The 27,523-nt window shown below is 47.3% G+C and overlaps 1 protein-coding gene across 2 annotated transcripts in view; it reads left to right on the top strand.

Annotated features, from left to right (window-relative positions):
- LOC147726460 (complement component C6-like) overlaps nucleotides 1-27,523 on the top strand; it is a 1,142,533-nt gene that overhangs the window by 672,082 nt on the left and 442,928 nt on the right. For both annotated transcript variants that reach the window (XM_086960582.1, XM_086960583.1), the window contains exon 11: nucleotides 2,680-2,905. In XM_086960582.1, the coding sequence (XP_086816708.1) occupies nucleotides 2,680-2,905 (226 nt within the window). The remainder of the gene's footprint in view (nucleotides 1-2,679; nucleotides 2,906-27,523) is intronic.

Here is a 27,523-nt window from a genome sequence, read left to right as displayed (position 1 = left end):
ATTGAACACTACAGTCCACTTCAACTTGTAAGGGCAGAGGGTCCAGAGTCACTAGAGAAGACTGAGAAGATTGTGGAGGGGAGTAGTGATTAGTATGGCTGACTACTAATGGACCCGCAAATGTATTAACAGAAAAGTCCTCATTTAGGCTCTCCACATTCCCTAAGTCTGGCATGCTCTCTAAGGGTACGTAGCGGTTTTCAAGCACTAAGGGAGGGCCACTAGGCTCCTGAACTGATATGGCCGTATCTGTTGTCACCTCGGAACCTACAACCTGCTCCATAATTTTAAAAAAGTGCTTAAACGATGGAGTATTCTTTTGGGGTTGTTGAACCACCTTAGGGCCATTTACCTTTTTGATGCCTCCCAATTTTTTCTTCCTTTTATAAGCGGTTAGCGGTGTTGGGCCCTCTCTCTCCACAGTTTCCAGTACACCCTTTGACCTTAGCTCTTGTTGGGACCTTAATTGATATCTATTTCTATTTTTCAGGGGTGAAGTTGACAGCTCTCTCTGCACTCCAGTGGGATTTTTTCTGCTGCTACAATTTGAAAAAAGAGTTGCCTGTAAGCTGGGGTTTCCTACCCGCTGTACAACTACCCCACACTCAAGGGGCTAACTGATTGAACCTCGGCAGAATCCATATCCATGCAGTCCCACTGTCGCTCCTCCCCTACTTCGAAACTCCTTACCGGGGTTGGCTACAGACCAGCCCTCCAAACTGGGTAAACACGAGAGCAGCCCGAGCCCGGCACCAAATACTCCTCCGACGTCCTTCAGGCCCCCGTGCTGGTATGGAGCCTACTTCCTGGAGTACTTGCTCCGCCTCGACCTCTGCGTCGTAGACCATCCGCTGCCCCGAGGTCCTAGCGCCGTAGAGCGCTACCGCAACCACTTCGCTGCAGGAGTATCTTAGGGGAAAAATAAGAGGAGCTGGTTAATCCAGTTTTGTCGAGAAGAGGGAGGAAAGAAACATCATCCTCTCAACTAGTAGGATTGAAAAATCCAAGCTTTCACTTTCTCATGTCGCCGATCGCCGTATAAGCTAATCCGCCTCTCTCCGCGCCCCTGTGACCTGCGTCAGCCTGCCGCCGCCATGTTCTTCCCACTTGCGAATTAAAAAAGTAATTTTGAGGAATAATTGTTGTGTGTCTTCATAACAAGTTATTTATCGACATCAAATGATTGCAAGTTATTGAAGCTACTAAGTGCAAACTATACTGAACCTCTTGCTGAAAGTTAAACAGAGGTGCATTTTCTGTGAAAGCTAGATACATATGATAATTGTGAAAATTAAATAAATATGACCTGAAAGTTTAGTTCTACTTCTGGAAATAAAAAGGCTTTTCAAATTGTCAAAGGAGAAGGAGTAGATTTAATTAGCTCAGTGGTGTATTAACTGGTTTCTTCACCTAGGATTGCAATGATTCTCAAGAGGTTGATATCTCTCAAGGTATGGTACATGAAGTTTACCCAGCTGTATATAAATTAGTGGCCACTATACATTTCGAAGAACATATGGATAGTCTATGCTTTAGTTGAGATATTTGAGTGAAGAAATTAAATATTGGATATTAATAAAACGTAGCCAAAGAATAATTGGACACTGATTTCTGGGATCTCATTCTAGCATTGGTACATCATCATCAACACATCAGATAATATTAAGTGTCAACTTCAGTCTAGAGAAAATGTACATAAGAGTAATTAAACGTGGTATCAGCAATTGGAGACATTTGTTATAGGGTTTTGATTATGTTAGAACGTTTTGGGAAAAGGTTATTCAAAGATTAGATCTGTTGCTCCAAAGTTATACTGTAATCTGATATTGCTCATTCATTGCAGGAAACCTATTGGATGCCTAAGAACGTAATCCAGGGAGATTTGCACTAGTGAAGCATTGTATAACAAATACTAAAAGAATAATCCTAAGAAACTGGAGACTATCAATTGATAACTGCTTTGAGAAGCTGGAAGAGCAGACTGATCTCGAGAATATTAAATATTTAACTAAATTTTAGAAGATTTGGAGTCCTTACCTAGAGATATATGCTTAATATCAACACAAACAGTGTTGGCAATTGTTTTGTGTGTATTCTGTAGTGTCTATTTTGTTGTGATTCAATCTTGCCCTGGTATCGCACTAGATTGGGGCAGTGAGCTCCTACCTCATTGAGCTGTCTTGCATACAGGCTGAAACAATGATTTATCTCGCTGTCCAATATGGAAATATTGCCCTTGCCTCAATGGCTGCAAAAAGAAAAGGTATAGTACAAGCACAATCTCGTTGACTATAGTAGTAAAATGTTCTTGTACTACACAAAGACAGTATGCTCATTGTAGATGAATATACAATGCCAGATCATGAACTAACATTACTGTTGGACATTGTTGGACAGTGACATTTATTTGCTATCCAATTCTGATGCCCAAAAGTACAACTCCCTCCATGAGTAAAGCTGACTGCTCACTCACATCTACCCCCTGAGAGTAAATTCCCAGCGCACCCAGCATGCTGGGGCCCAGAGAAAAAAACTGAAATCAGATCTTTGCAGTAATACCCTGAGCTGCAGAATTGTTTATGGAGCCTCGTATGCTTCATTTTGTATGTGAGGAATAGATCAGCCAAATTATACAGGTGGGCATCTAAATTGTTTTTTTTAATCTCTTTCCTCTTACAGCTTGCCCCCATACTGGATCTTGTGAAAGGATTTCCATGTGCAGTGACAAAGCGAAGGAATCTCATGAGGGCTATTATTGAATATTCTGAGGTCTTTGATCCATGCCGATGTGCCCCTTGTCCTAACAATGGTAGACCTGTGTTGTCAGGCACAGATTGTGTGTGTGTGTGCCAGTCTGGAACATATGGTGAAAACTGCGAAAGAAAAGCTCCAGATTACAAATCAGGTTTGTCCTTTTTATTTTTTCTTCTAGAAGTACATTTGAATAGGAAAAATAATGCTTTTAAATAGAACACAATTGTTTACGACAGCGATATTGACTACCAAGCTAATTGATAATACAGGGCAATGCCTGATTCCAAGATGAAGGCACATTAAAAGCCTAAAAGGCAATAGATTTTTTTTTGCAGATTTTTTATAGCGCAAATTGGACCCGATGGTACTGGAGCGCTTTACATGAGCACCAGTTACGTTATCAAGGACACATTCATTTTTTGGTAGGCACGGGGAGATTAAGTGAGTTTCCCAGAAACACAGGAAGCTAAGCCGACGTCGATGATGGACGTCGAGGGTCCATCATGGTTCCCCAGCTCCATGTCGGCAGGTATGGCCGTAACGCCACAACCTCTCCCCAAGATAGATGCCATGTTGTGTATCTAGAAGGCCAGTCAATACTTCTGTCACCACAAGAAAGTGTCTTATTTTCTATGCACTCTTTCTCTACTTACTATTGCCTTTGTTGCATGATGCTGACAGATTCCAGGCACCTGTATTGCTTTAATCCAAAAAAACAATGCTACTATAATGTGGACAATGGTTTATTAGGTCTTGCCTATCCCATTCCGCAAGGAATGGATAGTCGAGAATTATAGGAGGCAAAAAAGTTCTCAAACCATCGGGCGGATTTCAAACAGTTCACGTGAACACAAGCACGCACATTTCCCCACATCAAAGCCATCAGCCTCCCTCCCACAGGCTTCCCCAGCGTGCGCAGTGCGCGCTGGCCTCAATTCTCCTCACCCCTAATTGCTTTCACTTTCATGCCCACTTCAAAGGGATCCTTTCCCGGACGCTTTTTGTTTCTTTTGGCGATGTTCTTGTTTTCGCTCACTCTCCCGCCCCCCCACCCGACTTGTTTTCATTTCGCGGCAGATTTTCGTTTTGCCGCTATTGCTGCCCTTGACTGACCCTCTTACATGCACTGAAGCTCTCTTGCTGTTCTATGCTGGTTGCGGCTCACTATTTCTGTTTTTCCTTGTTTAAGGTTGGAAAGTCTTCTGAATGCTTGTTCTTTAGTAATGGGCCCTCCCCCCGTAGCCTTGCTGTGTGTCCGGCAGACACTGCTGGGCGTGATGTCGCACCCCATGTCAGCCTTCTACTCAGATAGGCTCGAAGCGGAAACCAGGCACCAGACTCGGGACACCTGCAGCGTTAACAATGGGCTGGGTTTTATTAGCCAGGCAAGGTACTTGTTAAATCCAACCTGCCTTTGTTCCTCATTCACGCAGTCTGCTCTCGTGGAATGTGTTCCTGCTGGCAGGAGGTTGTTTGCGTGTCCTTAATGACGGACGTGCCATGGAAGAAACCGTGCCTTTGTTGCTGTTTTGGGCAGTACTACACATTCCGAAATTCATCTCTGCCATTCCAACAACCCTGAAGTGAACTGACATCACTATTAGGCAGCGGCGTAGCAAAAGAATCCGTTGGCGCTAAAGAAAGCATGGAGAATGGGCCTGCATCCCTTTGTTTTCTTGTTAACTTTCCTAATCATACCTTGCAACATTACTTGTCCATTGTCTCGGTGTCAGTCGGCACACTCCAGTAGCAGCTCCAGACCATACACTTCATATTACTACTACTACTTTTAGAGTTTCCACTTCACCTAATCTCCCCATGCCTCCCACCCACCCCCCACCCAAGAGTATGCACATGTTACTTTTATTTTATATGGCAGCATTCCTAACTCCATTTCCTGCGTGTCTCTTCCCCATCCTCCAAATCTATAATACATACTGTATTTAAAGCAGCACGCGCTCTCCGCTGCAGTCCTTTCCCTTTGCATTATTTATGAGCTGCCGCAAAATGCTCACCATTTGTCACCCCCTCACTTCCTGCTGGCATTCCCCCCCTCCCTTCTCGCCCAGTCCTTGTTCTATTTTACTTTGCTTCCTTGCAGTGATCTGACTGCCTGTGGTACAAAAGGGGGTGGTGATGGACGGAGCATCTGAATCAATCAAACACTCACACCCAGTCAACAGATCTGGGTTTAATCCATCACCGTTCTTTAGCCCACTCTGCCACCCCAGTTTGGACATGGCTATATGCAAATCAGTCTGACCCTGTGCCTCATGGGAACAGTCCAGCCCGAACTGCCAAGCCATGTCTTCCCTGGACCGGAAACAAGCTTCCGAGGACCGGTTTCTGGCATTCCAGCCGTCTTCAGCCCGGCTTGCTGAAATCCAGTGGCAAAGTGAGCAAGGGACTCACGTCTGAGCATACCCTGCCACACTTATGGCGGCCAAAAGCGGTACAAAAGGGGGTGGTGATGGACGGAGCATCTGAATCTGGGGTGGCAGAGTGGGCTAAAGAACGGTGATGGATTAAACCCAGATCTTTTGACTGGGTGTGAGTATTTGATTGATTCAGATGCTCCGTCCATCACCACCCCCTTTTGAGATTTTATGGTCAGCATGCTAACTTGTCAAAATGTGTTTTGGTGCATTTTATCTTGCACTGCAGGTCGGACTCTTAACTATTATTTTTCAAGGAGGCTTTTAGTTCGCTAGTTGTCTGCATCTCTCAGAAACTGTGATTTAAATCGGCAGACAAATTTCATTTGCCTCCCACCGGAACCCTCATTTCTAGGTTACTGGAGAATAACTCGAAAAGGTGATCTCACTTTTTTGAATTCAAGCATCCGTTTCCTAGAAGCAAAATGTAGTAAATGTGAGGATCAGGTGTGCAGAGGCGTGGCCCTAAAATTCCCTTACATTAGTGCGTTTATAGCACAGATACCCGCTGATTTATATCGTGTGGGGCTTCCTGGGACAGCTCTCAACACATGCACAGGCCTTCCACCAGCCTATCTTCACCTAGGCACCTCCGTAAATTTAAGTTGCCCTCGGGAGAGAAGCATTGTTTTCCAAAAGTCATTATTTGGTGCGCAATTGATTTTAATGGGTGTCCTATGTCCACACAGAGGCCTTTTCAGGAATTCTTTTTCACCATGCTTCTGTATCTTGTAGGTTTTTTCTAACATGGAATGCCGTGTACGTATATACTAAAGGCCACAACCCCTTTGAGCACTGTTATCTTAACATTTGTGTTTCTCTCTGTCATATGATGTCTGCCCGGCCACCATTTACTTTGGACCCTCACACCTCCTCACCCTCACTCACCCTCACTCACCCTCACTCACCCTCACACCCCATCACCCTCACCCACCCTCAGCCTCACAAACCCTCAAACACCCTCACACCCACACCACCCTCTCACCCTCACTCACTCTCACACCCTCACCCTCACACACTCTCACCCACCCTCACCCTCACACACCCTCACCCACCCCCACCCTCACACACCCTCAGACACCCTCACACCTCCTCACTGTCACACCCCCTCACCCTCACCCCTGTCACCCTCACCACCCTCACCCTTACCCTCACACCCCCTCCCCCTCACACCCTCCTCACCCTCAAACCCTCACATTCACACCCCCTCACCCTCACAACCCCACAGCCTCACCCTCACCCACCCTCTTCCCTCCCACACCCTCACATACCCTCACCCTCACCCCTGTCACCCTCACCCCATCACCCTCACCCTCACACCCCCTCACTCTCACTCACCCTCATTCACCCTCACACACCCTCACCCGCATAGCATAACAAAACATAGCATAGCATAACAAAACACAGCATAGCATAGCATAACAAAAATAAGCATAGGCTAGCAAAACATAGCATAACAAAACAAAACATAGCATAGCAAAATACAACAAAGCATAGCAGAACAAAACATAGCATAACAAAACACAACAAAGCATAGCATAGCATAACAAAACACAACAAAACATAGCATAACAAAAAAAAGCATAGGATAGCAAAACTTAACATAGCATAGCATAACAAAACAAAGCATACGATAGCAAAACAAAATATAGCATAGCATAACAAAACATAGCATAACAAAACACAACCACACAGCATAACAAAACATAACAAAACACAACAAAACATAGCATAGCAAAACAAAACATATAATAGCATAGTAAAGCATAGCATACCAAAAACAACAAAAAATAGCATAGCGTAGCATAACAAAACATAGCATAGCAAAACAAAGCATAGCATCATAAAACACAACAAAACACAGCATAGCATAGCAAAGCATAGCAAAGCAAAACATATCATAGCATATCAAACCAAAACAAAAGAAATCAAAGCATAGGATAGCAAAACATATCATAGCATAACAAAACAAAACATAGGGAAGCTAAACAAAACATAGCATAGCATACAGCATCACTCAGCACCACCACAGCATCACTCAGCGCCAATTCAGCATCACTCAGCGCCATCACAGCATTGCTCAGCACACAACAATATCGCTCAGGGCCAACACAGCATCACTCAGCAACACCACAGCATCACTCAGCAACACCACATCATCACTCAGGGCCAAGAATGCATCACTCAACACCACCACAGGATAACTCGGCACCACCACAGGATTACTCAGCACAACCACAGCATCACTCAGCACCACCACAGCATCCCTCAGCACCACCACAGCATCACTCTGCACCACCACAGCATCACTCTGCATCACCACAGCATCAAACTGCAGCACCACAGCATCACTCATCAACACCACAGCATCACTCTGGGCCAAGAATGCATCACTCAACACCACCACAGGATAACTCAGCACCACCACAGGATCACTCAGCACCACCACAGCATCACTCAGCACCGCCACAGCATCACTCAGGGCCAAGAATGCATCACTCATCACCAACACAGCATCACTCAGCAACACCACATCAGCACTAAGGGCAAAGAATGCATCACTCAGCACCACCACAGCATCACTCAGCGCCACCACCGCATCACTCAGCGCCACCACAGCATCACTCAGCGCCATCACAGCACTTCTGTTCTTGGATTTTCGTCACAATAAAATACACTGAACATAATCTTCACTGGAGTTATTTACAAAAGTTTAAGCTATTGCCATTATAAATTACAATAACTTTTACTTAAGTATTAATTATTTAAAAAAATTAAAAGCCATTGTTATTTGTAATATCAATACATGTAAGTCACGTAAATACAACACATATTGCATTATAAATGCTATAGGTGTCACATTTGCGAAAGTTATAACTATTGGCATTGTAAATGACAAAGCTATTAATTTGGCTATTTTCAAAACCAACACATGAATAAAAACGTTGTCATTTACAATACCAATAGCTCAAACTTTCCTATTACGAGACTTATTGCATTGCAAATGCTTGTATTTAATGTCACAACACATATTAAGTACTAAGAAACAATTCATATTTGAATAAACTATAGTTAAATATTGAAATGTGATCATTCTATATTTAAGACCTGAATTGAAACATTGTTCGTCCAATTAATGCCAAAAATGTAAAAGCAGAGGTGGAGTTTCACGACGTCCCCATAACATACTTTTACGCTTTTCCAATTCGTAAACATGACCACTCGGAAATTGTGCTAGGCACGATTCCAAGGGGCGTACTAATGGGAATGTAGTATAGCTTATCTGAGGGGCTCCTATTCTCCTTGAGTGGAATTTTGCATCGCATACATTTGCGACCAAAAGCTACATTTGTGAAGAGGCGCTCTCAGTCAATCATCTTGTTGGACGCGGCCCTTTCTGCATTGTCATCTACGATGTTTGCATTCCTCTGCCAAGCCTGCTTTAGGACGCTGTAGACTTTACCCCTGCTAAATTGTGGTAGGGTGACTAGTAATAATCTTTGTTGTGTCCAGGTATTTAAACCCTTGCGATTTAAAAAGAATAAGAGTGCACGGCGTGCAGATTGGAGAAACTCTTGGCATGAAGGAGAAGTGCATAGTTTAAAACCGTACAGCAATCTAAGACAATTGTTCCGATGCCATGTCCCTGTTTACAACGAGGACCAGGGTACTAGTTAAAAGGAGAACCTATACAAACAATAAAAGCAGCAATACATTAAATGAAAAATTTAATCAGTCAAATTTTCTTAGCACAGTCAATTAATAAGCACACATCACTAATCTACTAATTAAAGGCGGTGTCCCACAAGTTCTAATGCAAAAGATATAACAGCAAATATTCCTTAAAAAATCATCATCAGAGTTATGTCACACTAAAATCATTTGGCATATCGCTTTAACATAAAATATCAAGTGCTCGTTCCAGAAGGGACCTAACTAGGATAGGAAAAAAATCAATAAAAGCTAGAGAAAGCGCAATAAGTTAAATTTGCCAAATGCAAAGGCAAATGCAAAGGCCAATTAAACCACTCAGTTTTAGCATAAAAAAGCAAGTGCTAGTGCAAAGAAGGACCTAATAAAATTTGTAGGGACATCAATACAAGGTAGAAAAGTGCAATTAGTCAAATTTGCCTAAAGCAAAATGCCACTTAAAGCAACACACCTCACTGATCTACTAGAATGCAAAGGTGCCCCGCAGGAGCTAGTGCAGAGGATGCAGCAGAAAATTGCTCAGAAGAGCAGTCATTATCGAGGTTATATCACAATAGGTGTTTGAGACACACAAAGCCCGCCATTACTTACTAGGTGAACTATCTCACAAAGTGCTAGTGCGATGAAGGAAACAGCATCTAAATCAATTTTTCCAGATCCACCTCCAGGTTAGTTCCCTGGATTGTGTAAGTGTGTAGTTGGTTTAGCAGGCGTTCTAACCCTACTCTTGTGGACCTAACTAAAGCCAGGTCATCAGTGTACAGCAGGTTACTGATCCATATGGGAAGGTGGCTGTTGATAGAATCTAGGGCTTGTGGCAAATCAGCAATAAGCAGGTTAAAAAGTGGGAGGGGCAAACATGCACCCCTGCTTTACACCCCGTAAGGTGGAGGTTTTCCTGGATCGATGGGCACTATCCCCTAGTTTATGGCAAATCAAGGTGTTGGAATGTAACTGGACTATGGACTCCAGGAGTTTTGAAGGGATTCCCAAATTCTTTAATGTGGAACAGAGAGCCCCCCTTGGTACTCCGTCAACCGCGCTTTGAAGTCAACAAAACAGGAATTCAATAAGGAGTTTGGAAAGGAGTTTGGAGAGGTTGTCTGATCCGGCAAGATTGTAATTGCTAACAGGTTGGTCAGCGTGCCAGATTTACTGTAAAACCTGTTTGATTCCATTGGATGAGCCAGTTCTATTTTACCCACAGATGTAGATCCACCAGGAGCAGTTTGGCGTATTATTTAGCCTCGTTATCAAAGAGCACAAGTCAACTGTAGTTATTTGGATCTGTTCTAGAGTGCCCTTTATAAATGGGGTGGACTATAGCCCCACAGCACGTTTCGGGTATTGTTGAACTATTCAGGCAGTAGTCAAAGAGAGAGGAGTGCTATCATGCCCAAAATGGGATATCCTGTTTAAAAATGACCCGAAGCAAGCCTCTGGGACCCAACCGTCCTTTCCTAGTTTTATATAGTGCAAACTTGACCTGAAGGTATCAGAGCGCTTTACATGAGCACCAGTTGCATTACAGACGGACACATTCATTTTGTTAGGCTTGGGGAGAGTAAGTGATTTGCCCAGAATCACAGGATGTTGAGCGTGCCGATACTCGAACCCGGCTCCCCAACTTTGAGGGTGATCATTCTTGCCATTCTATATTACGTAGTCAAGCCGACTTATCAAGGGGAATGTGTCCATGGCTGGAGAGAGCAAGCAATTTTGATTTTGGGGCAGGGTTTGAGTAGAAGTTACATTTGGACTTTGAATGCCCCCTGGCCAACAACCAGTCTTCTTTCTCACTTGTCAAAGAATTCCTGGTGAGGAAGGATGCCCATTCCGATTCAGTGATATTCGCACAATTCGACCTGTTAGTTCCATTCTTTTGCTTTTTCACCAGGGCACAAAAACTCCTGGAGTTAGAGTTCTTACTTGCACATAAGACAGTAACCCAGAAATGTTGTAGACGTTTTTGCTTCTCTGCAGAAATTGACTACCTGTAGGTTTTATGCGCCAACTTTAATTCATCAGTTAACTCCTTTGCTCCAGGATACTTCTGAACACCCCTCAAGGTCCTGTTATGGCCTTGCTTTATAACCTGAATCATTGGTGTAATGATTATTGGCTTGAAGGAATTGAGCCTTTAAGTTAGTTGAGGAAATTTAATGATCAGTCAAAGGATGAGGCTCATCCATTCTGTAATCGGAGAATCATTACCTGCTCCTGCTCCAGCTAGGAACTTTGTACCTTCAACCATAATGGTATCGCTGACAGTGGAATTCATTTAAGAGGCGCTTAAGATTCTCAGTGTGTATTCCTTCACACATAACACTGGCCGCGGCGTGATAGGAAAGGTTGGAATTGATGGTGATGATCTGGGGATAATGATCGCTTTCTGTATGTGGAGCAATACAATAGCTTTCTACAGAAGAACACATTTCAGTACTATAGATGGTATAATCAAGGTTGTAATGTGCTTGTGCTCTCCCTTGTAAGCATGTTAAAATTGATGTACACTAAATTGCCACATTTAATTTACATTTAAGTCCCTAGTATATAGTACCACATGGATCCAGGTCTGACAAATTAAATTCTACAGTGGACTGCAGCCCCTATTCTCCCACCTGATAAAGTAGCACTGCAATACATGTCTCAGGCCTGCCACTGGAGCTTGTAGTGCAGTGTTAAACTGATTTTTGGCCTTTATTGGCAACATTAACTTTTTGACAGGGTCCAATCTTCCTCTTTAATACGTGTAGGTCACACACAAAGTAGGCCATATCAGCTCACAAAGCAGGGTGCATGGTACTTAAAAAGTAGTGCATGTGTATATTTTTAATACACTGATAGAGAAAAACTGGTTGTTTTTCACTGTAGCAAGGCTATTTATCCTTTAATAAGTGATAACTTACGTTTGGGTGCAGATAGAGAGTTACTTCTTCCACTCATTTGAATTGTAATTAAAAATCCTCTTTAGTGATGAAGTCGGATTTTAATTTACAATTCTGAAAATGGCACTTTTGTAAAGTTGGCATTTCTCTGTTTATAGAAAATGTGACTTTCTGTCAGTGTTTAGGGTCACAGGACTCTGAATGGCTCTCCTATGGTGTGATCTGTAAATCTTCTAGACATAGGGACAAAAGAGCCTTGGGTTTGGGGTAAGGGGCTTCTCTACTCAGCAGGATGGCCTGGGGAGTTGTAGTCAGCCTTTCCTGAGCTTTGAAAGGTAGCCATCATCATTTCTAAGGCTACCTGCCCTGCCTCTGGCAAATGCGGCTCATGGTTAGGCCTGCCTGCCTTTGTCCGCTAGACAGATTGGAGACACACCCAAAAAAAGGGGGAAGGCTAGACAAAGGGGGCATTCCCTAACCACATTCTGGCACTCTGTATAAGAATGGCACCCTCAGAACCTCTCATCAAACCAGTTCTGGAACTGTGAAAGATTCAAAAGAAGGACTGCTCTGCTGCATGAGGGAGGAAGATTAGATCTGCTTGCCATCAACTGAGAATCCCCTAAAGTGGCTCCAAGGGTTAGTTGGCTGACCTCCTGTTTGAACTAGCAGGCATACCAAGCGTCCAGAGGCCTCCCCTGCCACTGCCAGCTGACCAGCACCAGCTGGTCCTGTCTGAGGCCTGCTGCTGGGTTCTGCTGAACTGGGTCCTGATCCCCAAGTGGTACTCCACTAGGTCCTAGTGGCTAGCATTAGAGTGTACTTCTCCTACCTCAAAATTGCAAAGGCTGAACTACAGGTGAAAAACAAGAAGGATCTTTGTGACTGTACGTGGACTTGTCTAGTGTAGGCCTAGGCGTAGTTTGCGGAGTTTTGCTATGCAGAACTCCACGTAGTTACAAAAACACTCTGCGAAGTTCCGTAAGTGGTGGAGTGCAATGCGAACTGGAGCTTGTGCTGGTATTTCTGCCGCTTGGTATAAATTATTACCGTTCGCGATCGTGTGCGGGGAAAAAATTCTGCTGCACATCACAAAGCTGAGTTTTCTGCTCTCCGCAAGCTCTGCAGAGTGCAGAAAACTCAGCAAACTCTGCGAACGGAGCGAAGTTCACCACCAAGGCCTAGTCAGCAACCATTTGGCACATCTCCCACCAGTTGTCCATGGCAACAGTGACCACCTACCTTTGTCCTGCCAATGCAAATCTTTGTTGATGACCTGCTCCTTGTGCCATCAGCTATCCCCTTGTGGCCCCTATCAAATTGAAGCTCCGTCTGAGGCTCCTTGCATTGAGTTGGATTGTGAAATGGAAAACTCTTCACCAACAAGACCTGGTCTGATGCAAACAGCTATCCGTTAGTGTCACTTTGTGCTTTTCATACTATATTCATTTGAAAAGATAAACATTCATAGCTGTGGTTCTACTTAGTGGTTTTTTGTTGTTATGGTGTCATTTTATTTATTAAAATTTACTGTTTTTCCAAATTTTATTTTCATTGTGTTTTCACTCAATTGCAGTTTGAGTGTTCCATAAAATCTTTATACATTGCCTTGAAGTTAAGTCTGACTGCTTTTGTGCCAAGATACCAGAGGGTTAAGCACAGGTTTATTTAGTGACTTTTGTGGTTCACTATGGCAAGGATTGTGTTTATTATGTGAGTGGGGCTCTCAACCCCATGAAGTAATAACCCAATTTCTTTCTAATCCTCAGTCAGGTAATACTTGAAGTTCATTTCTGAACTGCTCCTATTCATACTGAGCGATAGTAGAAATTTGTATTCCACCAAGGTAAGATGTTGGCACCAAAACAATACCCTTGCAAATATAGACTGCTGCATAAATGATGCAAAAATGAAGCAGAGAACTCTGGATAGTTCCCATGTTTAGGTGGAGAGCAGCTCCTGCATAAAGCACCCTGCAACACCAGTGAAACTGTTGTAGAGGGGAGTAGAATGATGTTCAATAGAGTTTGCGGGCATAGAGTTGCATAGAGTGTAGTAAAGTGAAGTTGTGTAGAGTGGAAAAGCATATAGTAGAGTAGTGTACAGTGGAGTGGCATACAGTAGTGTGGTGTAGAGGGTAATATCGTATAGTGTAGTTGTGTACAGAGGAGCGGCATATAGTGAAGTGGTGTAGAGTGTAATAGCATACAGCGGTGTGACATACAGTAGAGTGGGGTAGAGTGGCAAAGATTGAAGCTGGGTACAGTGTAATAGCATAGAGTGAAGTGGTGTACAGTGGAATAGCACAGAGTGGAGTACAGTGGAGTGGTGTGGCTTAAAATAGCATAGAGTGGAATAGTCTAGTGAGGAGTGGTGTACATTGGAGTGGTGTACAATATAGTGGCGTACAGTGGAGTTAGGTACAGTGGCATCCAGTGGACTAGCGTAGAGTGGAGTGGTGCACAGTAGAGTGGCGCAGAGTGAAATAGCGTTTAGTGAAGCAGCGTATAGTGCAGTGACGTACAGTGAAGTGGTGTAGGCTGAAGTAGGGTAGAGTGTACTAGTATACTGTGGAGTGGCACACAGTGGAGTGGTGTTGAATGGATTAGTGCAGAATCGAGTGGCATAGAGTGGAGTGGCTTACACTGGAGTGGCATAGAGTGGAGTAGCATACAGTATTATGGCATACAGTGTAGTGGCATACAGTGAATTAGCATACAATGGCATATCATAGAGTGGAGTGGCGTACAGTTTAATGGCTTAGAGTAGAAAAGCATATTCTGGAGTACTGTGTAGCGAGTTGCATACAGTGGAGTGGTGTACATTGAAGTGGCGTAGAGTAGAGTTGCGTCCCATGTAATAGAAGTTTAATAGTAAAGAGTGGACGGGTGTAGAGTGGAATGGTGTACAGTGTAGTAAAGTAGAGTGGAGTGTTGTACAGAGGAGTGGCGTAGAGCGTTACTGTGTATAGTGGAGTAGCAATCAGTGGAGTGGTGTAGACTGGAGTGGCATACAGTGGAATCGGGTAGAGTGTAATAGCATACAGTGTAGTGGCGTACATTGAAGTGTCATTCAATGGAATAGCCGAGAATTAAGGGCTATACACTGGAATGGCATAGAATGGAGTAGCATACAGTGGAGTGGCATACAGTTGAATATCGTGCAATGAAATGTTGCAGAGTGGAGCGTCATACAGTGGAGTGACAGAGAACGGAATAGTGTGCAGCCAGGTCTGGTGGTCTAGTGGAATAATGCATCCACTATAGGGGCATGTGCTTGACCTCTTGGCCACAGGTTCAAATCTCAGCAGGTCTACTCAGCCTTTCATCCTTCTGAGGGTGATAAAATGAGTACAATTAAGATTTAGCAGCAATCAACATCTGATATTCAGCGCCAAGATACCCTTGGGTGAACGTGCACTTTGCAAATACAATGTTATGTTAAAGTTGAGTAGCATCCAGTAGAGTGAGGTAGACTGGAGTGGCATAGAGTGGAGGTGCGTAAAGTGTAAGAGCGAATAGTGTAGTGGTGTACAGTGGAGTTGCATACAGTGTAATAGCGTAGAATGGAGTGGCCTAGAGTGGAATATTGTACAGTGGAGAGGCGTAGAATGAAGTGGCATAGCATGGATTAGCATAGAAAGGAGTGGAGTACAGTAGCACGTTATACAGCTGTATGTGAAATTTTGCAGTATTACAGAGTACAGAGTGAGGCAAAACAGTGAAATGCGCTGCCTTGCATTTCTCCAGATTTATCAATCAAGGCAGAATCACGCATGGTAAAACTGACTTAAGTATTGTACTCCCCATGTACTAAATTAGACTGTTATCACAAAAAGATATTAATCTCTTGTGCTTGTACTAAATAAACAAACACAAAATATCAAAGGCATGGAGTTCGAATGTGCCTAACGCAACCTGGTTGTGAGGACAGTCACTCCTTCTGTCCCTGTGCTTGTGGGAGGGAGTTAGCGTGTGGGCCCACTATCCAAGTTGCCACTACTGCTACAATGACAGCATTGCCTACTTGTTCCTGTGCTGGATTCTGGCAGGTGGGAGCAGGTGAGGGAGCTGGATCCTGCACAGAACCCAGGAGAGGTGTTTCATGTGCAGGAAGTAAGCAGGGACAATGGGGTAGTGGGGGTTCCCACTGCAATCACCTACAACTGTAATACCACAGGGTCCAAATGGCAAGGGCACACTGTCTTTCAAAAATATTTTGGTGTGAGGCCGCTATCTGAAAGAAATGCTGCTCATTTGCTATGCACAATTTCAGCCAAAAGAGCACCACAGAATCCTCTGAGCACTTGAAAAATGTACCTAATTTTCCTTGTGCTGTCACAGGAGTGGGCAGGCTCTACAAGTGGTTTGGGGCCAGTTGTGGAAGGGAGTAGCCTCCAAGGGTATTCCTAAAAGGTTTCCCTAATTCCCCCAAAAGCTAGAAGGTGTTTCATGCTTTCAAACACTCCTGGAGTCTGTACTTTGGTACATGGGCTCTGGAGTATGAGGACCCCAGTTGATTGATCCTAAAGCTTCAGTAAAGGCATAGTAAAGGTAGAAGTAAGACTCTGATACATATGTTATTCCACACTTTGGACCTAATTTATGAGGTTTTGCCATAGGGCAGCATGGCAGGCCTTACTGCTGCACTGGCCTACGGCAAAAGAAAAGGGCAGGAATGCACCGTATTGATAAGATATGGTGCATTCCTGTCCTTTTCCCCTGTGCCAGCGCACAATGGGCTGTCGTGCGCCAATGCAAAAAGAAAAATAGATTGTCAGAATGCAGAACAATGGCATACATTCACCCCAGTACTGAGATCTGGGCCTAAATCCATTGTTTTTTGTTCCCCATGCCATTCCAGTTTGGACCCAGCCATATGCAAATCAGTCTTAACCTTGCGCCCAATGGGAACAGTACAGCCCGAACTGCCAGGCCAGGTCCTCCCTGGACTTGAAACAAGCATCCTATGACCGTTTTCGGGCTTTCAGCCCTCATCAGCCAGGATAGCTTGACTCCAGTGGCATGGAGAGTACGGGACCCATGTCTGGGCATACGCGTCCCACTCAGGGTGACAAATGCAAAAAGAACAATGGATGGGCAGAATGCAGAACAATGTCATACATTCACCCCAGTACGGAGATCTGGGCCTAAATCCATAGTTTTTTTGCTTACCATGCCATTCCAGTTTGGACCCAGTCATATGCAAATCTGTCTTGATCCTGCAGGAAGGAAACTCTTCCTACACAAAAACAATGACAAGAGGCTTTTTCTCTTTCTATGTGTGCCACAGAATGAAACACTCATAGAAAAGGATAATGAGGAGAAATACAGATATTTCTCCTCGTTGTGCCTCCCTTGTGCCTCCCTTGTGCCTTCCCTGGGAAGACATATGGTTTTTGTACTGCCTCAGATTTACGAATTCTCGTAAATGTGGGGCAATTTCAAAAAGCCATGGATGTTGCTGGAAACGCCCCCATTGCATGTCCCTTTAACTCGGAAAGCTGTGTTAAAGGGAACCATATTTACGGGGCAGTATTAAGCAAAAAAAAGTGGCTTTTTGCTGCCTCGTAATTATGGAGCACACTCCTGCGCCACCGGAGCGTCACAAAAGTGATGCTCCGGCGGCGCAAGGTGCCACATCAATGAGGCCCGCCCTTAGTTTTAATGACAGTGATGATCATCAACAATGCAAGGTTCTATATTATAGTGAACAGTGCTGAATGTTGTTAGTGTAGTGATGGATTTTAACAGTGGTTTATGTAATCTTTTCTGGTTCTACTAATGTGGAGACACAAAGCTGGTAGGCCCGCCTTACTGATAATGACACCCATTATATTGCATCGAGTATAAGAGAGGTGGAGATTGTGATGATGCTTTCAGGGTTTGCAGGGGTTGTGCACTGTCCATATGGTGTCACCAAAGATATTTCAATCCACCTGACTCTATATATGTATACTTAATTTGTAGCAGTTTGCAGTGTGTGCCTAAGAATGTAATTTTCTTTTTTTATAAGAAAAATCACTGATTGAACAATAATTTATTGAGTGTTGTTTGTTTCTTACCAGAGAGCTGAAGTACTAGCCACACCACCTTCCCTGAATAGGCCTTGGATTTCTCTGCCTTGATACCCTGATAGAGTCAGGTGTTACAAAAGGGTATTTGGTTCCCAGTAAAGGAGAAGTTTTATACTCACATCCTTCACAACTAATAAACCACTTTCTTTAAACATCAAACCCTAGTCAAAGTGTTAGACATTTTCAACATAAAATGGAATGCATGGTGGGGCATGGCTAACTGCCGATCATGGAGGACCCGCCGTAGCAGAGCTCCAGGACCAGGCTGCTGAATCCTGAAATTATCAGCTGTGTGGTGGGGACATCCATGGCTCTAACTCGCCCTGGAGCAAGCGAGAAGGGGAGTGAGTGACGGCATCGCCGATCTGCCCTGTCCTGAGCTGAGTTTCTGAGTGGACGTGAGCCGGTGGTACAGACGGCGGTACAGAGCTGTGAGAACTGGCATGGCTGACTGACTGAGACCTGCCTTTGGGGCGGATCCCCTGAGTAATGCACCTGCCATAATACAACCACGACCGGAGGAAGGAGGTGACTGAATGGCTGAGAATGAGGTGACTGAATGGCTGAGAATGAAGACTGCAGAGCTGGTAAACAATAACTTCTCCCTGTGGTAAGAACATTGCCACAATCCTACCGCGAACCGAAGTGGGGATTTGAAATCGATCGAAGCCAGGAGTGGTGTTCATAGAGAGCCCAAGTAAACTACTGCATCAAAAGGGGAACAACCTGCTCACGCCACACCAAATTGCAAGCTGCACTGATTCTTTGCCCTTGGTGGAGCTGCGCGGCCAGGGCTTATCCCAGGCCTGTGAATCAAATGCGCGCGCAGGGAAGAAAGCGAGGGTCAACCTGCTGAAAAAGTCTCCTACCGCACCTAGACCGTGTGAGAGCCGAGCAACGGCAGCGATCCACGTTGGTGCTCCCCGGGGACCTTCACCACTGGCGGATGATTACCCCCAGGTCCCTCCGTCCTCGACACCTTCATTCTTACAAGTGGAGATAACCATCTCCAGACAGAAAAAAAAAAAACAAGAGGAATGCTGGGACACTAATACTGCCCCTCCCCCCGGGAGTACATAAGCAGTACTTACCCAGCAGACCTCCTGTTCTTTTTTTCTGTCTTCGACAGAATGGACTGATGGATGCTGTTGATGTTGCTGCGCCTGCACCTGCTCCTGCTGGGCTGGGGTGGCGTGCAGGTTCTTCTCTGCTCCCTCTGCCCGGCTGCCTGGCTTCGCGGGCAGTGGGGCTGTTCCTGGTGTGCCTGCCTCCCGGCCTGCTGGGCTTGCTGGGAGGCATGGCTTCTTTCTCGCCGGTGTTCCGGAGTCTTTCCTGCCCTTTTCGGCTGGTGCGCCGCCTCCCGGTTGCTTCCGGGTCGCTGTGCTCGTCTCCCCGAGCTTGGCCGGGTGGGAGACGCGCTGCGCTGGATGTTTCTTTCCCGGAGCCGGCTGTCTGAGTGGGGGCCTTGTTCATGCTGCCCGGCCCCCGCTCCGGGTGAGTCCCGCTTCGCTCATTTTTGTCACTACTTTTCTGTGATTTGTACAGTGCGCTCCAGTGGTGCTATCGGTTAGCGCGGGGTGTTTATGCAGCGGTACTAGCACTGAGCCATGCCGAGGTTGTGAGTTCGTGCCTCACCAGGAGCGGCTGATCGGTATTTTTGGTGCATTGGAGTATGTCTACCATTTTGTCTCTGTGTGCAGTCGGCTCTTGATAGCGAGTCTTTTGCTTCAACTCCTCCATGTGCCAAATGTCAGGTGCGCATGTGGTCTCCTGGCTGGACTGCCGACTTTGGAGCTGGGTGCCTGTGGTTCGAGCCTGGAAAGCACCGCATCAATATAGTGCCCATGCCGCGTTGCTGGATTCGAGCCTCGGATGCCAGTTCCGGGGACGATTGCAGGCTCGGCGGGGGCGTGTTTCTTGCCTGGGATGTACCTCTTCTCTGTCCCGTGCTGACGTGCAATGCTCGGAGGGGGCTGTTTCTCTATTGTGCTGGACTGGCGATGGCGGCATGAGTGGTCTGGCCACTGTTCCCTCGGGTACCGCAGTCCTCCCGGATCCTGGTTGTGTTGCTGGAGGGAGCTGGTGGTGTGCTGTACGATTCGCATGTGTATGTGGCTGGGTGTGTGGTTTATCCTACCACTGTGCTTGTGGTGAGACGTACATGGGAGGCTCACGTGTTGTGCTTGTTCTACACCTTGATGTTTGTGTAGTGGTGTGGTGTGTATTTTTTCTGCTGATGTGTTTCTGTGTCTTATGGCCCTCTGGGATACGATTCAGTTAGATTACTTTGTGCGTTTTTCGGCCGATACCTTTGTCCTTTCTTGGGGACTTTGTATGTATTGTAAGCCCGATTCACATGTCATGTTGGTGTGTCAGACTTGCTATGTGCTTTGCTCTATGCGTTTGTCTGTTGGGGGCGCGGTGTGCGGTTCGCCCCTTTGTTCCCGTTCCCTGGTGGTTGGTGCAGCAGACCCTGATCCAGGGTTCGATTCCCCGCCTCGGCGGGTCTTGGGCTCAGAATCCCACGGAACTGATAATTTTAAACCCCTGTTCTGCTGCAGCTGGTTGTGGGTGCCTTTCGTCCTGCTTGGTGTGCCCCTCACTGGCGGTGCTGCTGCGCTTTCCCCGCCTTGGTGGCCTCCGCCTTTTTCGGTGCTGGCTGGCGTTTTGCCCTCTGCCAGTTCTCCGGGGGCCTGTGCAGCGTTTTCTGTGTGCCCTGGTTTTTCTACACTGGGCCGTTGGGGGGGGGGGGTTATTCGGGGGTTTGCGTCCCTGGGTTGCCTTCCCTTTTCTTGCATACTTGTGTTGCCTTGTTCCTTTGCTGCATGTGTGATGTGTTTTTTCACTGTTGCAGTGGAGGCCTTGCTGGGTTGTTGGTCCCCGATCCGGCTGTTTTCTCCGATGTATGGTGCCGGGGGGCTTGCGCTCGGGCTCTGTGCTGCCTCCCCTTTTTGGGGTTTCCTGCTGCTGCTGTCTCCTGGATCCGCGCTGCTTGCATCGTGTGTGCCTATTTCTGGCCTCCGGCCGGCCCCGGTTCTTACTGTTCTCCGGTGTAGGGCGTTCCATGGGTCTGTTCCCTTTGGTTCTCTTCTTCGGGGGGTGCCCCTGCTCTTGGCGCCTCTGTGGGTGTTCACCCTTTCTGTTTGTGGCCTGCCTCTGGTTGGCGAGGGTTCCGGTGGCCTCTGGGGTGGCTGGTTCTTTTCGCTGGCTCTGCCTTTGCTTGCTCGTGGGTTTCCCTGGGTTGTTGGGTTTTCCTACCTGCTTGCGTGCGCCTTGCCCTCTGCTGTTCTTGTGTCGGCCTCGCTTCTCTTTTCTTCTGCGGCGGCCTGCTGGGTTGCCTTCTACTCCTTGTGCCGCTGCTGGGTTTGGGGGGGTCCTGTGGCCTCCTCTGTTTCCGGTTGACCTGCCGGGCTCTCTTCCTCGGTGGCCTTGCCTCCGCTGCGGGCTGGCTGTTGTGGCCTCTGCTCCGCTTGGGGTCCTGGTTCTTTCCTTCTTGGCCTCTTTGTGGTTGGTCGTTGTTTAGGGCTTCTGGTTCCTGGCGCTGTTCCTCCCTTGCCTTCGGCTGCGCCTGGTTCCTCTCGTGGGTGCTTGCCTGTGTTCTGCCTGTGGTTCTTTGGGGTATTTTGTCCCCTCTGCCTACGCTTGGGTGGCTTCTTCTGCCTTGGGTGCGGCTCTTCTGTTCGGGTTCCTTCCTGCCTGCGCCTGTTCTCGGGCGGGGTGCCTTGTGGGGGGCCTGCCTGGGTCTTCCCTCTGCTCCGGCCTGGGGCTTCTGGTGTTTTCCGGGGGCTTTTTCTGTGGGCTTGGCCTGGCTGCTTCTGCTCTGGCTCTCTGCTTGCCTTTGGCTTCGTTTTGCTGTTTCCTGGCCGCCCCTCCTGTTTCTGCCGGGGTGCCTGCCTTGGTTTGTACCTGGTTGGGGCCTCCTGGCGGCTGCCGGGTCCTGTCGTGGCTCCTGTTCTCCGGGTTGGTTTGCTGTCCCCGTGCTCCGCTGTCTGCGCGGTGTTTGTGTCTGGTTGGCCCGGGTTGGTGCCTGACTGGCCTGCTGGGGCTGCTGGCTGTCTTCTCGCGGTGTGGTTCTGGTCTCGCCGGGTTCCCTTGGAGGGTGCCTGGCTGAGGTTTTGGCTGGGGCGTGCCGCTCCTGCTTGTTGGGCTCCTTTTTGGGCTCTGCTTCCTGGCTGGTGTCCCTTTGGGTCCTGGCGGGGTGTTCTGCATTGGGGCCGCTTCGGGGTGGTTCCTTCGGGGCCTTCTCATGCTATTGGTTCTCTTCCCGGGCTTGTTTTTTCCCGGTGTTGGGGGCCTGTGTGGGGTTCTGTGGCTGCGGTTCTGCCGGCTTCATGCTGGTTGTGTATGACTTCGGGCTGTGCCTTCTGGGTTTCGGGCTGTGCTGACCCTTTTTGGCCTGCTCTGGGGGTTTGTTGCCGGCCTTTTCCAGGTTCTTTCCTGGTTCTGTGGTCCTGGCTTGCGCCTTCCTCCCTTACTTTCCCGGGCTTTGTTCCCTGTGTGGGTCTGTTTAGCTGCCCCTCCCTCTCTGGTTGGGGTGCTGTTCTGTGGTGCTCGTGCCTCTGCGGGTCCCTCCCTCCGGGCTGCGGGTTGTCTGTGGTTTACTGCTGCTTGTTCCTCTGCTTTCCTTCGGGGTTTGCTTGGGCCTGCTGTTTCTCCTGCGTGGTCGGGTTGCTTGGCTCTGGTCCTGGCTTCCCGTTCTGTTGGGGTTTGTTGGCCTTTTTTTGCGGTTTGCTTGGCTCCTCTCCGGCGTTGCTGGGTTGGGGCCTAGTGGTTGTGGTCTGGGTGCTGTGCTCCCTGGGCTTTCTTTTTCCCGCTGCTCCTGCCCTTGCTGCTTGCCTGGCCTGGGTGTGGGGTTCCTGTGTCTTTTGGGCGCCTTCTTTGTGCTGCCCTCTGTGCCTCTTTGGCCGGCTGCTGGGGTTTCCCGGTTGCTCTGTGCTCCCCTCCTGCCTTGTGTTCCATCCCTTTGGGGTTGGGGTTTTTCGGGGCTTGTGGTCGGTTTCTCTGTTCCCGTCCTGGTTGGGTTTTCTTTGTTGCTGGTTTCCGGTCTTGTGGCCTCTCCTTGTTCGGTGGGCTTTCGGCTGGGTTCTGGGGTTCCTTCCCATCTCTGTCCTTTGGGTCGGGTTCTGGGTCCTGTTCGGCTCCTGAGTGCTTGTTACCTACTGGGCCTCCGCGGTGGGGTTTCCTCCTCGGTTCTCTTGGGCTTCTGTCCTTTCTTTTGGGAGTTTGGCCGTGTTTCTGGCCTGTGCTTCTCCTTCCTTTTTGGGCTGGGCGCTTGTGCCTGCGCTCTGTTGCCCGTTCCTTCTTTGGCTTTCTTCCGGGTTGTCTCGTCTTCCTGGTGGGTCTGCCTGGCCCTGTGTGCCTTCCTGCTGGTTCTGGCCTGGGCGATCTTCTCCGGTGGGTTGTTTTGGCTGGTCTTGGTGTCCTGGTCCTGGTCCCGGTTGCCAGTTTCTCGGGTTGGTGGCCTCCTTTCTTTGGGGCTCCGGTCCTTGTCCTTGCTGTCCTGTTCTGGGTTGCGGGCCGGCCTGTTCCTGCGGTCTTCCTTTCCTCCTTCTCGGTGCTCCCTTGGGTGGCTGCTTTTGTTGTGGTTTCCTGGGTCTGCTTGTGCGTGCGGAAGGCCGGGTTTTCTGCTTTGGTATTCTCCACTTGTAAGAATGAAGGTGTCGAGGACGGAGGGACCTGGGGGTAATGTCCTACTACTTACCGGTAATCTTCATTACTCCGGGTCCCGTAGTCCTCGACACCTTTATGCCCCCCTCCCTCCCTCCCGGGCGGCCGGCCTTCCTGTCTGGGCTTGTTAGTACAAGAGGTCTGCTGGGTAAGTACTGCTTATGTACTCCCGGGGGGAGGGGCAGTATTAGTGTCCCCGCATTCCTCTTGTTTTTTGTTTTTTTCTGTCTGGAGATGGTTATCTCCACTTGTAAGAATGAAGGTGTCGAGGACTACGGGACCCGGAGTAATGAAGATTACTGGTAAGTAATAGGACATTACTGAGCCTACCAGGAGTAGGCAGCAGCCTGAGGACATTGCTGGTGCACTGTGGGCGCCTCCGCGACTGACCGGGGGCCCAGGTGGCAACAGAGGCAGGCCGGAGCTGGCAAACTACGAAGTGGCTTGGGAACTGCTGGAGAATCAGCGGTTAAATCCCATACGGGGGAACTGCACTGGCCTACGTGAATACAAGAGATAAGGGGTCTATGCTGGGGCCATCCTGGGAGGGGAGAGTTGTGGCTCAGATGCACAAAGTGGGGCAGCCTCCCTTCTGCAGACTTCCCCCACACCACAGAGCAGCTTCCTGAAGGAGAGAACTCCCTCCCTGTTCAGTCTTTATTGGCTGCAATGGATCCAGGCCTCAGACAACGACCTCATGGGCAGACCAAATTTATATGCGTTCTGAGTACCGGGTATCGCTGTAACCGCAATATCTTCGGCAGCACAGCTCCAATTAAGGCCTATACTGACAGCTTGCCTACTTATCCCCCACATGCGAAAAATCCTGGGACAGTGGTGGGCTCAGGCCCATCCGTAACACACTTTAACAAAGGCAGTCATAGGAAACGAAGGCCACACACCAGCCCCATGGAAAAACATGCATCAATACCCCTCTGTCACTGCAAAGTACGAAGCGAACTAGCACAATAGCACATCTGACCCTGTGCTGAAAGAAACACGCAAAGTTGGCTTCACTCCCACTCTTATGAGGCGGTTGCTCTGGCACCTGCTATGTAAATTGCCACCACAATGCTAAATCCCTCCCCGATGTCCTAGAACAAATCGAATATCAGGGGAGTTCATGACACCACATGCCATGAAATGAGCCATACCCTGGTTTTGTTTGTTTGGATGAAATGGGCCGTACAAGGGGGAAAACAATGGCACCAACAGCAACCGGCAAAGCACAACAGGGTGAACCAGAAAACTCAACTTCAACACCTACAGCGGAATACATACCATCTACCAATATGGTCACAGAGCCAGACAAGCTAAACCTCATATTACAGGAAATCTGGGAATTCAGGCATGAATTGAACAACAAATAGGGTTATTAACTACTGACTTTACACTACTAAAAACCGACCATAATGAGCTAGCAGACAGTGTAAAAAATAACAGGCTCCTAGTGACAGAAATTGCCCCTCGGCACAAAGAACACACGGTCCAAATAGCTCAACTGCAGCATCAAGTGTCCATTCTGCAGGACAGAGTGGATGATGCAGAAGGACCCTCAAGAAGAAACAATGTCCGTATTGTAGGCTTACTGGAACGATGTGAAGGACTCAATGCACACAATTTGTAGAAAAATGGCTACAAGAGCTAATGGCCCCAAACGGACTGGCAGAACTTTTCTGTGTAGAACGAGCACACAGAGTGCCTTCGAGGAAACCAATTCGAAGTGCACCGCAGAGACCGGTGATCGCTAGGATGCTCGTCTACATGGACTGTGATACACTGCTCCATATTGCCAGAGAAAAAGCCCCTCTATTATATGAAAACCAGCACATCTCGCTGTATCCGGACTTCACAATATTGGTCTAGCTCCAAAGGGCTTCCTACCAAGCAGTAACAACAAAACTCAGAACCTTGAATCTTAAATATGCCTTAATGTTCCCAGCCTGCCTCAAAGTCATGCATGAGCAAGAGTCATACTTTTTGATGGCCTGGAAGCAGTGTATACCAGAGTAGAAAGTATGGGTGAATTTTGCGGATTCGCGGTCCGTGACTTCGCGTGAAATGGCAAAAACATCTGCGAGTTCGCGGATTTTCCAGCAAACTCGCAATTTTTTTTTTACTATTTGCACAAATATGTGACCACGTGTGTCTGTAACTTTGCCACCGAGCCGAAAGGCACCGAGGGCCCTCGAGTGAGCTGTCCCTCATAGTGAGGAAAGGGAGCAAAGACGTTGCATACCCTAGTGGGTGTGGGGCGGGGCCAAACGGGTGGGGCTTCTATGCGAGTTGACATGCCTCTTGCTTATAAAGGGTCAGAGACCGATCAGAGCAGCAGATGAGAAGAAGGCAGCCTCCTGGTCACAGGAAGTACACGGGGATTGCGCTCGAGAAACGTGTGGATGCAAAGACCTCCATCAAGAACTACATCTAATTGTACGCAGTAGATATGGGGAGGAAGCACACCTGCCTAGCCTCGACCGTGCTCACTAGTTGTTTGGGCTGATTATAATGCGTGACTGAATTTGAGCTTCAACTCGGGCACCTGCTTTATATCTGTAAGTGCTTCCTGTTGAGGTTTAATTTTTGTGACAGGAGCATCGTGCCAGAATGAATCCTGCCTGCATATTTATCCACAAAGATGCCACCGTGTTGTGCCATACCTCTACTCATCTGGAGTACTTTCTACTGGCTAATCAGTAAGTGCTACCTCGTTGGGTAAATGTTTAGTGCTTTTACTACACTACAGCTGCGTCAAGGGCCAGAAGATTTGTCTCCAGTGACCATGTGTGTCTATAATTTTTTACCACCGCGCCGAAAGGCGCTGAGGTCCCTCGAGTGAGCTGTCCATCATAGTAAGGAAAAGGCGGGAAAACTTTGCATACCCTAGTGTGTGTAGTGGGGCCAAACGGGCCCCTCCACACACACGCATGCATGACTTAGTTGTACTTGTAACTATTCTCTGAATCTGCCTCGGGCGCCCGGGTGTTTAGGGTCAGGACTGGGTCAGAGAATAGTTGCAAGTAAGCAACTTCAACTCTGGCAGCTTGCCAGCGCCATTTGCAACTATTCTCTGACCCTGCCTCGGGCAACCGGCTGTTTGGGGTCAGGACAGGGTCAGAGAATAGTTGCAACAAGTAAGCAACTTAAGTGCTTCCTGTGGAGGTTTAATTTTGGTGACAGGAGCATCCTACCAGAATGTAAATCCGCCCGCGAGCAGATTTGCGGATTTTTCGGCAATTTTGTGAGATTCACGGATCGCGAAATTGACGAAAATCTGCAAATTCCTCGAGCGGAACAGATTTCGCACCATAACTCTGAGAGAGCAATACAAGGTACCTCCCAAGAATCACAAACCATCCCAGAAAACAAACTGGTAAATGCCCATCACCTGAACAAGTACTAGAAAGCTCGAAGTCAACTTTAGTTACAGCAGCGGCACTCAAAGACCAGGACCCCCCTCTTCAGCTGAGTCTTCGGAGGACACTACCATGCACTCATATTCTGAGAATAGTTTAACTCTATTTCCCTCAATTACCCCGCAACTGATGAATAATTACTTGTCATAAAACGATAAAAGTGGCATCCCACATGAGAAGACCCAGGACTCACCGATACAGTAAAAGTGTATTAGCATTGTCCCCAACTCACACTAAAAACCATGCTTCACTAATGAAAGGGCCTAGGTCCCGCTTGGTACTACCAGAATGCTTACATGACCTGTAAGGCGCAGCAACCATGACCCACATTGCGAATGCAAGATGGCAAAGTTGGAATGTTTCTTTTTTTGGTTCTTAGTTTGGTCCACATCCTACTTAAACTACATAGTTGCACATTAGGTCCAGGCTCTGGTTCATTGGCAAATACATGTTTGTTTTTTATCTCCCTAATCTTTTCTTTTTTTCCCATTTTTTCTACTATTCTGTATTGTCTTTGTCTATTTAGTTCTATTTTTCCTTTGCACTTCTTACTTTTAGATGTGCATTCCACATGGT

Source organism: Lissotriton vulgaris, chromosome 3_1 (genome assembly GCF_964263255.1).
Source record: "Lissotriton vulgaris chromosome 3_1, aLisVul1.2, whole genome shotgun sequence".
Taxonomy (NCBI): Eukaryota; Metazoa; Chordata; class Amphibia; order Caudata; family Salamandridae; genus Lissotriton; species Lissotriton vulgaris.
This window is presented reverse-complemented; position numbering and strand designations above follow the sequence as displayed.